General features: G+C 40.3%; 1 protein-coding gene across 1 annotated transcript in view; it reads left to right on the top strand.

Moving 5' to 3' along the window:
- Window positions 1–14,910, top strand: part of LOC116699838 (astrotactin-1-like) — a 372,650-nt gene that overhangs the window by 341,159 nt on the left and 16,581 nt on the right. Inside the window, 1 exon segment of the mRNA XM_032532626.1 lies at window positions 14,611–14,746. Coding sequence (XP_032388517.1) covers window positions 14,611–14,746 — 136 coding nt within the window.

Raw genomic sequence — 14,910 nt, 5'->3', positions numbered from 1 at the left:
TGTGGTCATAGAATTATTAAGAAACATATTAGTAATAGCATTCCGGTATTGTCTGACTCATCTAGAGCCCTGTTTTTATAATTTTCCATGTGGATTTATTACTCTTCTTGTAAATACCACACACAACCTTCTCTGTTGCCCTCTGCAAACAGCTCTTACAATGCATGCAAATGAATAGCAGAGTTAACTGTGCTTGTATACTCTAAGAAAGAAAGGCCTCAGTATTGCATTTGCCTTAGTTGCCACCAGGGGCAATTCTAGGATCAGACCTTAAATGCCGTTTTATGCTTTTGCGGAGGCTTCGCGCAGAGCTTTCACCGTAGCCTACGTAAGTGGCCTGGTGTTTATACTTTTACACTGGTGTGTGCCTCAAGCAAACGTGTGTGTGAGGGGGGAGTGTGTGGTACTGACTCTAGAGTCATAGTGAGAGAAACAGTGTCTCCCCATTGCTTTTTGACTAAAGTGAGAAAATTATAACTGGAAAAGTTAACACTCTCCCTCTCCATGTTATTTATGGAGAAGGAGAACCAGGAAATGAGTTGGGTGAAATGCAGCGCTACCAAGCACCGGCCAGCACCGGGGGGCATCTCAGGGTTCAGTGTCTTGCCCAAGGACATTTCGACGTGGGACTGCAGGGCCAGGGATCAAACCACCAACCTTCCAATTGGCAGGCAACCGCTCTACCACTGAGCCACAGCCACCAGATGCAGAGGGGTCTGTGGGGGTATGCTGTGGATTCGACACAGAAACATAAAAAAGCCCCTGATGAGAATGTCACACGAATACAGTCCCTTGCAAAATGCCTGCTAAATCAGTCATTTCATTATCTGATAATCTCTGAGGTTGCTACTGAACACTATTAACACAATAATGGAACTAAAGCAAAAACGGTGATAACAACCAATTTGACACAATGTTCTAACATTCAGCCATTTTAGTTGCTTACATTTCAGTTTTGGTTCTAATCTGTGTCATGAAATTAACAACTTCTCTGGGGATGACCACTGTTAAACTCCACAACCGGACTCCTGCTCTTCCCAAAGGCGGGAGTCTGGCACAACCACCTCTGATTGGCCCTAACTATGTTTCTGTTAATGGTAATTGTTTATCCTCGGTCACTAACAGAGAAGTACATAAACTCTCACAAAAAGCTGAAAAATGTATTTAAAAAACAAGTTTTTTTTATTGATTGATTTTAAACAGAGCCCCCTTGAAAAGGGTCTAGTATCGCCCATGGTTGCCACAGTATGAGTGCATAAAAGCAGTCAAACTCTTATAATTGCAGAAGTTAGTGTACATCAGCATCCAGTCAGGGTTATCATGATAATTTAACCTTATAACCAATCCTGAATCTTAGACCTGAGTCACTTGCAATGCAGCCGGTGCTGCAATACATATACCTTTTTGTTGCTAAATTTAATTTACTGTTTTTAAGTAAAGACATACAGTATACTCAACCCAGTTCTCCGGGGGGAAAGTCCTGTGTTATTTGACCCATCCCCCCTCACCCGAACCTCCTTATGCAGATTTTAAGCTTTGTAATGCTACTCGCTACGGTAATCATGCTGTTATTACAAAAGATGCTTCCCACTGGAATACATTAGTTTTTGCTCAGAGGTAACAATGTAATAACATCCAATTACCGATGTCTTAGCTAGGAATGATTTCAATGACAACCCTATGTATATCTGGGTAGTGGGAATATAGTATATATCAGCGTAATACCTTCCAAATTGGAATTTAAAATTGTTAATTACAATATTATAATGCTGAAATTTATCCAACCTTTATGTTTCTTTTGTTTCAAGGTAATACTTTACAAATTATATGTTACCTGGAAACACATCTGGTATTTCTGGTATTTTATCGTGAAACTCTGGGCCATGGTGGATCGTTGTAGATTTAGTACTCTAGTTTATAGAAGGTGGGAAATGTGCCTGACTTGAATGACTCCCTTCGGGGATTGTGCTTCACTCAAGTCGGTGTGAACTCATTTGTAGAAGTAGAAGTTGGTTGCGTGAGAGGAACAACTGACAGGCAGCCTAAACACTCCAAAAGCACTTAAAAAATGGACAGGATGTTGCTCATAAGAAAGGGGCACTCAATTGAGACAACTTGTAAGACAGATAAATAAAAAGGCATAGGGGAGTGGGCGGGGACGTAACCGAGATGAAAGAAAGCAAAACTGTTGAGGAAAACCGACATCTTGACCTACCCCATAAAAACCAACAATATGTAGTCATTCAGGTTTAGGTTTATTGTTTTGTAATTGTTTACAAGCTATGATGGACATGCAACATTCACCCTTCTCATAAACTTCTAGTGTGTTTTTCCAAAGTGTTTCATTCCTCTATTGACATATTTGGCAAAATGTATGGTTGGCGTTCAAAGTGTTCTCACAGCAACTGCTATCAATTTGGTCAGATGCACTTCTATCAAATTATAAAACAATGTATTGCTCTAAAGATGTAATGTTCTATGAATTGCACTGCAGTGACGCAAATGGCAGCTCTGCAGCACACGTATCAATCACAAATTTGGAGAAAGCACTCATAGATTGAAGGGCTGTTCTTTCTTTTTCACGCAAGGCCTTTTTTTTTTTGAGAGACCCTCCATCCCACCCTCTTTATCCTCATTTAACTTACCTTCTTCTTTCTAGTCCTCTACAATGACCCCTTCAAATCCAATTGGATTTAGTTATTTAAAAGTTAAAAAAATAAATAAAAAAAAAAACTTTCTGTGTGGCCAAACATCATGGTCTGGTAGTGGTTGTGACAAGCACTGAAATGCCAAGAAATAACAGTGAAGGGTTTGTCGGTGATCTGTTGTTGTTGTGTTGCTGGTCTCTTTGCCTTTTTCAATGGAGAGGTAGAGAACCAAGTCCAGATGTTATTTGTTAAGGATTTTGTGTGTGTGTGTGTGTGTGTGTGTGTGTGTGTGTGTGTGTGTGTGTGTGTGTGTGTGTGTGTGTGTGTGTGTGTGTGTGAGAGTGAGAGTTACAGCTAGTTACAAGGAAGCTGTCTACTTTAACAGAAGTGGATAAATTGTTGTGAAACCTGCTGTAGGATAGAAAGAGACCATTTAGGCCGAAGTGTTAACCATTACGAGCAGCATCTGTCTGTTTGTGTATAATTGTGTTTGTGAGTGCGCTCTCTCCCACTCGCTGCCTCACTCTTGTTTTGCCCCCTCCTCTGAGTTCATCAGGTTCGTGATACGTACCTCTCTAAAGCTGATGTCTGCTTTAGTGGATGACTGATTTCACTGTAAAACATGGTGCTATAATAGCAGAAGAAAAACAAAAAAAAGATGTAGGCTTGACATCATAACATTGTGAAATACAACTCAGTTGCCATTCTGATGTGATTCTGCAGAACACAATCCCCGGTCTCCTGGGTGAAAGTCCTGTGTTTTACCCATCCACCAACCCGACCAATCTCCCTACGCGGATTTACGTCCTTTCATACTACTCGCTACGGCATAAATTCACACGTAATTGCAAGGTAATGTAAGTCGATGGAGGCCAAACGGTGTTGATATACACACTAAAAAGTGAGTATATGTCTCTGCTAATTGTATTGCATTGCATTTTAAGAAAAAAGATTATTTGCTTTTGTTCTAACAGTTGGATAAGGATATCAATCCCATTTCTGTGTGTTAAGTACAGAGCTGGAGTCGAGATATGCTTACTATAGCTTAGCTTAAAGACTGAAGACAGAGTCCTGCACAAATCCAGTTTTTGCAAACTTGCCCGCAACCACAAAGTTCAGTACCGGAACCAAATGCCCAGACTCATCTGACCTTGGACCAACAATCAGCATCACAGGTTCTTCTAAGCAGTTGTCTAGGAAACTGAAAAAAGTTGATGCTCACAAAGCAGGAGAAGGCTATAAGAAGATAGCAAAGCATTTTCAGATGCCAATATCCTCTATTCGTAATGTAATTAAGAAATGGCAGTCATCAGGAACAGTGGACGTTAAAGCAAGATCTGGAAGACCAAGAAAATATCAGACAGAACAGCTCGCAGGATTGTGATAAAAGCAAGTCCAAATCCACGTTTGACTGCACTATTCATCCAGAAAGACCTGGCAGACACTGGAGTGGTACACCATTCCACTATAAAGAAAAATTGGACATATATGGTCTTCATGGAAGACTCATCTGAAGAAAACCTATGTCCTCACCAAAAAAATCTGCGTTCTAAGTTTGCACATGAACATATAGATAAGCCTGACGCATTGTGGAAACAAGTTCTATGGACCGATGAGGTTAAAATAAAACTTTTTGGCCGGAATATGCAAAGTTACGTTTGGAGAAGAAAGGGCACAGAATTTAATGAAAAGAACCTCTGTCTAACTGTTAACCATGGGGGTGAATCAATCATGCTTTGGGATTGTATTGCAGCCAGTGGTACAGGGAACATTTCATGAGTAGAAGAAAAATTGGATTCAATAAAATGTCAATAAAATTTTGGACACTAACATGATGCCATCTGTGAAAAAGCGGAAGTTAAAGAGAGGATGGCTTCTACAAATGGATAATGATCCTAAACACACCTCAAAATCCACAGTGGATTACATCAAGAGGCGTAAACTGAAGGTTTTGCCATGGCCTTCACAATCTCCCAACCTCAACATAATTGAAAATCTATGGACAGACCTTAAAAGAGCAGTGCCTGACAGACAGCTGAGAAATCTCGAAGAACTGGAAGACTTTTGTAAGGAAGAATGGGCGACGATACCTCAAACAGGAATTGAAAGACTCTTGGCTGGCTACTGGAAGCGTTTCCAAGCTGTGATACTTGCCAAAGGGGGAAGTACAAGGTATTAACTCTGCAGGGTGCCCAAACTTTTGCAGACACCATTTTTGTGTTTTCTGTTATTTTGAAAGTGTAAATGATGGAAATAAAATCTAACTTTTTGTGACATATTATACAAATGTCTACTCTGTCATTTGATGCCTTTTGGAGATTTTTCCATATTTCTTGGCTTCTTGATACACATTAATTCAAATTTTTACCTGGAGTGCCCAAACTCTCGAGCCCCACTGTATATTATAGTCAAATCCAGTGTAACTGATGTCAATCAATCATTGTTTGCATATATTGAATGTATACACAATGCACAAAAAAACATATTTTCGTTCTAACTTGTTTTTATTTAGTTCAATTTTAAACATGCCCAAACTGCCCATATTCTGTACTTGTGATTTTATATAAAAATATTTTGTAACCGATACACAACTTCTTTGCAGGTTTCTTGATATGGTGTGGGACTATGACTGGAAGCAGTTGAGTTAAAGCAAAAAGTTAAAAAAATACCTACCAACATCATATCATCTGCAGAAATCTAAATGTAGAAATTGTGCATAACACCCTAAAGATTTGTCGTCACAATGAGAATGCCAGGTTCACTACCATCGTGCCAGTACAGAAAGCAAAACTGAAACCTGTGCACAATGACCTAAAGTCTCAGATACTGGGCAGATGTTGTTTGTCAAAAAAATAGCTCAGGCATGTTATCTCCCCCTAAAATCAAATACTCTTTCTGAGTGGAATTAACCAGATACATCACGTTCAATTGTCATTTGTTCATTTGTTTAAGTACTTTTGAATTTTAGATAAAGGCTAGCTTGCCTGCTAGCTATGGGCCTGCCTGTAGTTTTTAAGCTAAACAATCTTCTTATCTCACCGTCCAAAATAAAAGGAAATTGGTGTATTTTCCAAAATTGTTATCATTTTTGAGAAATAATCCCATTGTGTTGGGGAACAACTTGTTTCTATTGTTAGCATGAGTGGGTCTTTCGATTTAAGAATTAGGTGTCAAGTCAAAATCATAAGGAGGAATTAGTTTTTTTGGAAGTGCTGTAGCCTCTTGCAATGCCCACCAGGATCAAACAACACGTAGGGTTATAACGTGTAGGAAAGGGAGTTTGACACTATTATTTAAGTGTGACTTTTTATATCTATATAGGACCTGATCTGTTGTCTGATAGACATTAAGATTCCACAGTAAAAACATTAGCGTCTTTAAAGCACCTGTCCTTTCCATCAAGAAGCGGAGAAACAGCAGTGGATTGGCTAAAAGGGTTGACACACACACACACACACACTAGGTCCAGGCCTGCACAACTGAACTGATGACAGCAGGCAGGACTTCAAAAGGTGAGACATCCCATAACTCACATCAGTCTCCTGGCAATCCTTGATTTTTCCAACAAATCATACTTTAAGAATGCTGAGGGTAAACAACTCCAGCTGAATGACAAGTTCCTAAAAGTGAACTGTGTCTCCACGGTGTGTCATCTTATTGCTCTGCATAGAACATGATTTTCCATTGTAAGTGAGACTTTGTTTTACTTAACCTGATTTCAATCTATTATCGTTAAAGTGGCAATTTATTTGCTGTTACCCTTAGTCATATTTGGTATTTTATGCTCAGTGTAACACACAGTGTGTTTCCATCTGGATTTTTTTATACACATTTTCAATCCCAAAAAAAGCTTCTACGTTTGCCTGAGAAACGTTTGGGTATCAATGAAGTACAACGTGTTTAAGTGTGATGGAAATAGAATTACAAAATGAAGCAGATTTCAGAAATTTCCAGTCCCCATTTTACATCATCACTGCCAAGTGTTGTGTCACTGAGCTGTAATTTTTTCATCTATACAATGCAGCATATTGCATTGTGACTGTTTGCAGAAAGTAGGGTAAATGCACACATAGGCACATGGAAAAAGTGACCCTTTCTGCCAGAAAAGTTGATTAGGTGTAGGTTAGGCAACAACGCTTGGTTAGGTTTATTAAAAGCTCATGGTTTGGGTTAAAATATACCCTTTCTGGCAGAAAGCCCTGAGGGCTAACTTCTCCAATGTGCTGTTCATGCCAAGCGCCAACCTCAGGTCCTGAAAAGGGAAGACAATGCGGAAGTGCCTTAAACTTGACTCCACTTGTTGCAAAGTGAAGTCTGATTGTATAGAAGTCGATGAGAAAATGATCCTACTTACTACTCACTTGATTTGCAACCTCAGTTCACGAGTTTATGCTCTCAATCGCTAGTTTTAAATTATCTTCCACGCAGCACCAAGGTAGCTATACACTACCAGGTATGACTTGTGAGTACTTTTACAAGTGAAAAGGATTTGACGTTGACAAATAATTCATGAGTTTGGCAAACGCAATGCAAATTTGGCTAGAGTTGCTGGAGTGGTCAAAACAGAAAGCACATTGCTAGAGTAGCATCTTGGCTCACACAAGGTGAATGTTCCATTCTTACCAACAGGTAATGTGACCAGCAACCATAATAGTTACAGGACCAGTCAAAAGTTTGGGCACGCTTTCTTATTAACTTGAATGGGAGATGGTGTCCAAACTTTTCACTGGTACCGTAAGTAATGACCTACCACTTGCCTTTGGACATAATGCTAGGTTACCACTTGCTAATTTGCCGGACATGCTAACTTTTGCAGCCTGGTAGAGCACACAAACACACAGTTGAATCCATTCCGTACACTTCTGATCTTGGGTTTTTGGTTATGTAAATGTTAAAAAAGACACCCCCCCCCCCCTCCAAATTCTTTATAAACAAAGTATCACACTTATTAGAGCTCAATGCACACTGTTTTGGCTTGTGGAGAAATCCAAAGCTTGACAGACCTACCGTGCCTGGTTACAGTTGCTAATCAATGATTGGACAGTGCTGTTCAAAGGCTGGTTTTAGTGTGTTGTTATTGTAACTGTTATTGTATTACTGTTATTATTTACAATTATACAGTACATTACAATATAATACATTTCATCCACTGCCAATCAGAGCCAAACTAATCCATAGCAGTCAGCTGCTGCTCCACATGAAAACCCTAAAATTTAAAATTTTAGTCTGACTGTGGCATGCATGGAAGTGCAGTTAATGGATGGAACTATCAGCCTAGAATTTCGTGCCTCAAGCAGATTCACTGATTTCACTAAAAAGAGATTTACACTTTCCAACTGAACCTTAAGCAGTCTATGAATGTCATCCGGATGAGCAGGCCATGCTGTGCGGTAGAAATGAAAAGCATGATCATGTTCCTCAGATGGGAAGCACAGCCTGTTACACCAAGTAAGAGCAAATACATTTCAGTATGTTTTGAAAGATCTAAGCTGCTCAAAATGTGCTATTTTGCCTTGCCAACCGTCACTTCCAAGATGGGATAAATCATCAGACCTTCAATTTCCTCTTTTGATTCAAAGTGTCATTCATCTGCTGTTTTTCCACAACCCGAAATCTCTTCACTATACAAAAGATATATATTCTCCTTTATGTCATTGTTTTATCTCACTAAACATTAAGACTATAAGAATTTTGATAGATAATAATTGCGTCCAAACCAGTGCTGTTTGTCCTGCAGCTCACAGTAAATCTAGGATCTCCTTGCTTCTGTAAAGTTGTTGCATTCTTAAGGGACCTTATGCATCCGTGCAAATGATGTACAATCATGATAGCGCTGTAGGGGACAAGCTTGCAACCTGAGCAAAGATTCACGGTGATAAAATCGCGAAGGAATTTAGCCTATAAGTGAAATAATCTGTGCAAGGTCAAAATTCTTCACACAATGTTTTGTTAGGACTATTCAAGTTCATACTGTAGTACCTCTCGCTAGCTGGCCAAGTCTGCAGCCATCAAGATTGAAGTATTGCTCTGATTCGCTTCCAGAGTCAATTTTTATTTTTTAAGCTGCCTGTCTGTCAGCAATCAACGCACAAGAGAAACATTTTGTTTCTTTGTATTTTCCCCCGGTGTTGAGTCATGGCCATAAATGCCATGGCAGCACACAGTGTTACCCATTTTCTTTGACTGAGATATTTGTTTGTGTTAAGTTAGGTGCACTTTATGTTCTTCTGGCCAGCAGGCCACCCATATAAAGAATTCCTATCATCATGACAGTGCGCGGTTGGGTTCCTCAAACTGTTTTCGCTGTGCTGGGTACCACAGTTCTGCTGCTTCAGGTGGTTTACAGAGGAGACTGGCAGGACAGATGGGATTGACAGGAAAGATTGGACAGATAAAGAATGGATGGCAGCTCTTGAACCCATGGAGTAATAATGTTATGCAGGTTTAGTTCACCACAGTCTCAAGTGATCCAAAGGTTTTAAGGTAGTTTCATATTTTCAGACACTCATTTCTGCACAAATGGTGTGTTTTAATGAGCTTATGACTTTGTGTTTGAGCAAGGGCTTGGGTTCATGAACAATTGTTTTACAGCCAGTCCCCCTCCCCACCCCCACCCCCACCCTTCCTGCACAACATTACAACATGTGAGAAAGGCAGTTTGGGAGTCAGAGCGGACAGGGATGTGTGTTTGTGAAAATGGATCACCCATTTGTACTTGGCTAACAACCATTTAATCACAGTCCATTTGATACTGCAAAGGCAAGATACGTGCCTTGACATCAGTGATTGAGGTGAGGCCAAAACGTTGAAAACGTTCAAGAAAGCAATGTAACAGATTCTTTTGGGACGAAAAGAGAATTCCTGTGCATCCTGTGCATCTGTGCAACTTGAGATCTTATGTGTTTAACTTTGGCCATCATTTTTGGTTAACTTTGTACTCAGCAAATCTCTGAGGTCCAAGTTGAACCTGTAGGCCAGTCTGTAAACTGTGATGGATGTTAACAACCGGTTGGGTTGTAATTTAATTGTTCACCTTTGTTTTGTCTTCCGAACTAATTTAACTAATCTGGGTTTATCTGCAGTGTGTCTAATAGTGTGACTGTCTGTGTATCCTGTCCCGTCAGACTTGTTTAAAACAATGTTGCCATGTTCAGCAATTAACTTTGTTAGTACCAATTATTACCCATCAAAAGGATAGCTCAAATTACGAAAAATGACCAAAGAATTATTATACCTAAATGTTCCTCTCAAAGGCAGGGTCTCAAACTCAATTACTGGGGGACCGCTGGAAGTACAGAGTCGGGTTAAGCTGGGCCGCATCAAGTATTCCAAACAAAAACCCATCTATACCCAAAAAAGGGCCGCGGTAAACTGCCTGTTCTTTTAAACCCTCATTTAACTGATGTTGTTGTGCATTTCACAACAAGACTACACATGTCAAACTCAGGCATTTGCCACAGGGTACTAGCTAGCTGACAACGGTTACGCGCTGTCAGGAATCCTAGCCGTAGCCTAAGTGACCATGCGCAATGCATAAAGTTTCAGAACGCACACGGCGCACTAACACTTAACTTTATGTCAAGTAGGGGGCCACAAAATATCATCCCGCGGGCCGCAATTGGCCCCCGGGCCGCGAGTTTGAGACCCATGTCTTAAAGCAACAATATTTTTCTTCAAGGATAACCAGGCCAAGAGGGCCTGCTAATTATTGTTACAATAAACACGAACAATACAAACAGAACAGTACAAAGGTCACAGACTACAATATTTCAAAATACAATAAAATGGAAAAGAAAAAAAACTTATAAAGCATAAATAGACACTTTAAAAAAGAAATAGAGGAATGAAACCAAAAGATAATCCTGACAGAAGTTATCTAAATTCATGCATGAATTAACAAATTAGGGAAATGCAGATTTCCCATTCAACATGAGATAACTTTAATTAGCTACAGGGATTTGTAAAATAAAGTGCATGGAGACACATCTCTCAGGAAATGAACTACATCGTTGTGCTGCCGTAGGAGAAAATAATGTAATGTAAACTGCGTGCTTGCTGCTTAGACTCCATGCCCTCAAGCTTAAGGGCTCATGAGAGGCGAGAGGTAGCCTGCTTATTTGAGTCTGTAGAGGAGGAAGGATTTCACACACATGGCATGTGAGTATATAGACTTTTAGAAACCCAAACTTATCCTTTATAATTAATCCTTTCATTTTTGTTGCGGTCATATGTGTTTTGGAAGCCACTCACAGACAATGTCACCTTAACCATAAGGGCAATCAGATCAGAAAAACACTTGTGCTGTTAGGGTAATTTAAAAAAGTAATGACAAACAACCAGCTTTGAGTCCAATATATAGACAAATACAGTGCAGCCGGCCCAGGTAAATCCCTGTTTAAAAAGTACTACATTGTTCTGCTGCAGTGTTCATGAGAAAATCGGCACAGTGACATGTGACAGAAAAGCAAACACAGGAAATAGTTTAACCTCTTTCTGTCTTGTTTTTCTTGCTCTCTACTGTAGCTGAAAGGGAAAATAATATAAAGCTTCATGCTGGTTTCTCCTATATTTCCAGGCAAGAAAGAAATTGAATTTGTTCCATGAATGGTTAGGAAAGAAAGTACATCCATTCTAAGTTACACCTAGACTGTTTTTTATTAGAGCTTTAAGTATGTTTTAGTTGGCCTCATAAAGGTCTGCGGTGTGAGACCTTTGTGGTAAACACGGTGTGAAATACAGTAGTTACTATGGTCACAAATCCAAAGTGAACAGCTTGTGTTGCTTAGACAGGCCGTAACTGTATATGAGGATCGATGTTAGTCGCAATTTCCCATTCAGAGCTCAACTTGCTTAGATATTGAGAAAATTACCCAAGATATTTACAAAGGGCGTTTTCCAGCAAGGTTACAAACACTGTTTCCTTTTTCTACGCCTCCTTACACGCTAGACTGACATTCCAACCAGCTTTGCAATTAATATGTTAAGTGGTGCAAAGCCTTAGAATGTCACTTTTCATTTACATCACCAGAACTGTTTATATCTTTCACTTCAGTGTCAGTCTCTGCACTGGGTAAACACCATCTCTCTGACAGCTGCTGCTCACCTTTTTTCGTCTTCATGCTCTCTCTCCATGAATCCATGGCACTTGGTCTGCTGTTTACCAGCTGGGGACACAGACCCGGTTCGACTGGGCAGACACAGGTGACCACCTCGGGGCGTCCATCACTTCACACACATATTGTATAAATACACACACACAGACAGGCACTGCTTGTGCATCAGAGGGTCACAGATGACCACCTCAGAGCACCCATCACTTCACACACCTTTGCACACAAGCAGACTTGGCTTTTCCAAGCAGAGGGTTTTTCCCTTTACAGTGAAACACACATCTCGGTGGCCAAATGCCCTTCTGACGTACGCAGCGCCAGCTGGGAAAACATAGCTAGCTGTGTGTGTCTCCATCAGCCTGGGCAGCAGGAAAGAAGCCCTGAAGAGGAGGTGATGGAAACGCAGGAGGTGGGGGTCAGAGGGTGGCTTCTCTCTCATGTGAGAGTATCAGGTTAAGTCAGGTGTTATTAGTGATCCAGTGGTGTATGTTTAGGTGGGTGTACTGTACCCAGGGGTTAAAATAGGCCGTAACGATCCGGCACCTAGGTATATTAATGTGATGGCAATTTAAAGGTGCCCTGCTGCACAAAGCCTTTTTTACTTGCATTTTTTGAAATATGTTAGGTCCATATGTGTTTGTGTGATGTCGTGAATGTGAAAATAAACTGCTACCTCCTCTGTCAGCTCTAGCCACTAAAAAGAAATAAGCGGAGAAATCAGGCCAATTACAAAAGTTGTCTGAGCTCATAACTATTCATGAGCACGCCCAGTTGTGCTGGGTAAAGGATACTGATAGCCAGGTTGTCATTGGCTAGCTGTTAGCCAATATGAGTCAAGCAGCTTAGCTCATTGAATATTTATGAGAACTGGCTCAAAGCTGAGGCTTCCTGCAGGCTTTCTATACCATTCTAGAATGGCTTGGAACAAGGTAAGCAAGGCATTTTTTTTGCAAGAAATGTTAGAGAGTCCATGGCAGAACTTCAGACATTACCACAACGTAATGAAATACGTGGGGCAGGGCAACTTTAATACATCAGTATCAGTGTCTTTTTTTGTTTAATTCCAGGAAGGGGGGCGCTCCAGTAAAGGTGAAAGTCAGGGAACAATGATCTCTATGCATGGTCAATGGCAGAGATCAAATGAAAGATGACTGGCTTAGGTCCGCATGATGCGGGGAATACTATGAATCACAATTTTTTTTGTTATTATATTGTGAACAGGGGTGAATCGAGATCACGATTTTATAAAGATTAATTGTGCAGACCTAAACTGGCTGCAGCCTGTATCTGGCTATTTTAGGTAGGTAGGCTTTATGGAAATTCCCCCATGCACCATGTACCTGCGTCATGCACCACTACATCTCTGCCATGATTGTATCTGTTAAAGCTTTTTGAGATGTTTATAAATGTAATCAAAACATTTTGTTGAGTTGTATTCATTTTACAAGCTTTTAGTCATAGATAGATAGTCCTTAAAGTAAAAAAAATATATTCTATTGTTTTACACAAAGTTTAAGGTTTGGATAGCTATTTATTGTGTGGGATATATGGTGTGTGTTGTTTTTATAACCTTGGAAATGACGTCAAGACTTTTTTAGGCGTCAAGACAATTATTTAAAATGTGGGGGAGCTAGACCTGAAGGTGAGAGAAAACCTTTTAGCTAAAGACAGCTGTTTGGAATGTGTTGGGGAAAAGTGGGCGGACAGTAAATGAGTAACAATTTTCTCCCTCAGCATAGAGTGTCTAGATGCCCTTAAACATCCATCTGTAGCAGTAAAGTTGACTGAATGGACTGTATGTATCATTGCAACACCAAACACGCTGTGCTTTTCATCTTTCTCTGAGTAGCTAGGCTAACTGAAAGTTAATGGCCGAGTACAAGAGTGTTATATTTTTTTCTCCTAAGGTTTTTTTTTTTTTTTTACCTTTAATTTATTTATTAGGGACCACGTACAATTTTTAACATTGTTTCCATTTGATGCATTGTACCAGAGTTAGCCACAGGCCAATTTACATCTGCTGTCCCCTGGCACAATAAAAAACACACAAACAACAACCCCCACCGCACTCCTACCCCATCCCCTACACACACACACACACACACACACACACACACACACACACACACACACACACACACACACACACACACACACACACACAATATACCCAAAACACATTTTGTCAGCACCATATCAGTGTCAGTGGTTGCAGATTTGAGTGGTCTTCAGAAACAATTTCTGAAATTTAAAGCTCTTAATAGAACTGCAGCTCTTTATGTCATCTGTTACTACATTCCACTGTCTAGTTGCTGTAAAAGAAAAGCCAGATTGTCTAAAAGTTAAATGGCAAAAAGGCATGTTGCAGTCATAGATTGTTATTCTGGTAGATCTTACAGAAATAGCAGGGCGTTGGCAGACAAAAAACAGTAAACATGCAGGGGCCAGGTGTATCTAACCATGCCTATATCTGATCATTCTGTCAATAAAATCTTTTTGTCACATATATTAACATTGGTGTCATTTTCACTAACTAGGCTAGTGCAGTGTTCGTTGAAAACATGCCTGTTCGGAACCGGCCAATTGCTTGGACTCCGGGATATCTGCTTGAACCCCTCATCTTCACACTTGGATCATGAGTGATATACCTGCCATGACAGATGGTGCCTTCAAATGTCCTCCTGAATTCATATTTACAAAATGGGAAGTGATGTACACAACTCGTGAACACTGAGCTTTAGAGCCCACTCATGAGATTGTGAATAGGAAAAAGGAAGGGGCATTGATATGGACTGTGTGGACTGACCTTGGGTGAATGATGACTCTGAATGTATCTTTTCTCTCTGCCACAGAAACACTTTTGAGCTTTGTGGATGACATCCTGTCTGGGGCCAGGTCGCCATGTGTGATGTTAGGGGACATCCCAAACCTCCTGTCCTCCTCCATCAGCATGATCATTCGCTGCCTGGAGCCTGACACCACATACATGTAAGTCCCTTTTATAATGAACAGGCAAACCAAACTAGCCCAGTAACCAAATCTCATTTCAAATTAGTTCTAAAAGAAGCTTCTGCACTGTCAGATGGGTTGAGATTGAAGGTAAAGCAAACAACTGCCTCGCTTTATTCACACCAATTTGACTGCATTTAGAA

Source organism: Etheostoma spectabile, chromosome 12 (assembly GCF_008692095.1).
Source record: "Etheostoma spectabile isolate EspeVRDwgs_2016 chromosome 12, UIUC_Espe_1.0, whole genome shotgun sequence".
NCBI classification, from domain to species: Eukaryota; Metazoa; Chordata; class Actinopteri; order Perciformes; family Percidae; genus Etheostoma; species Etheostoma spectabile.
The sequence above is the reverse complement of the archived record's forward strand: the minus strand, read 5'-3'. Positions and strand labels throughout refer to the sequence as shown.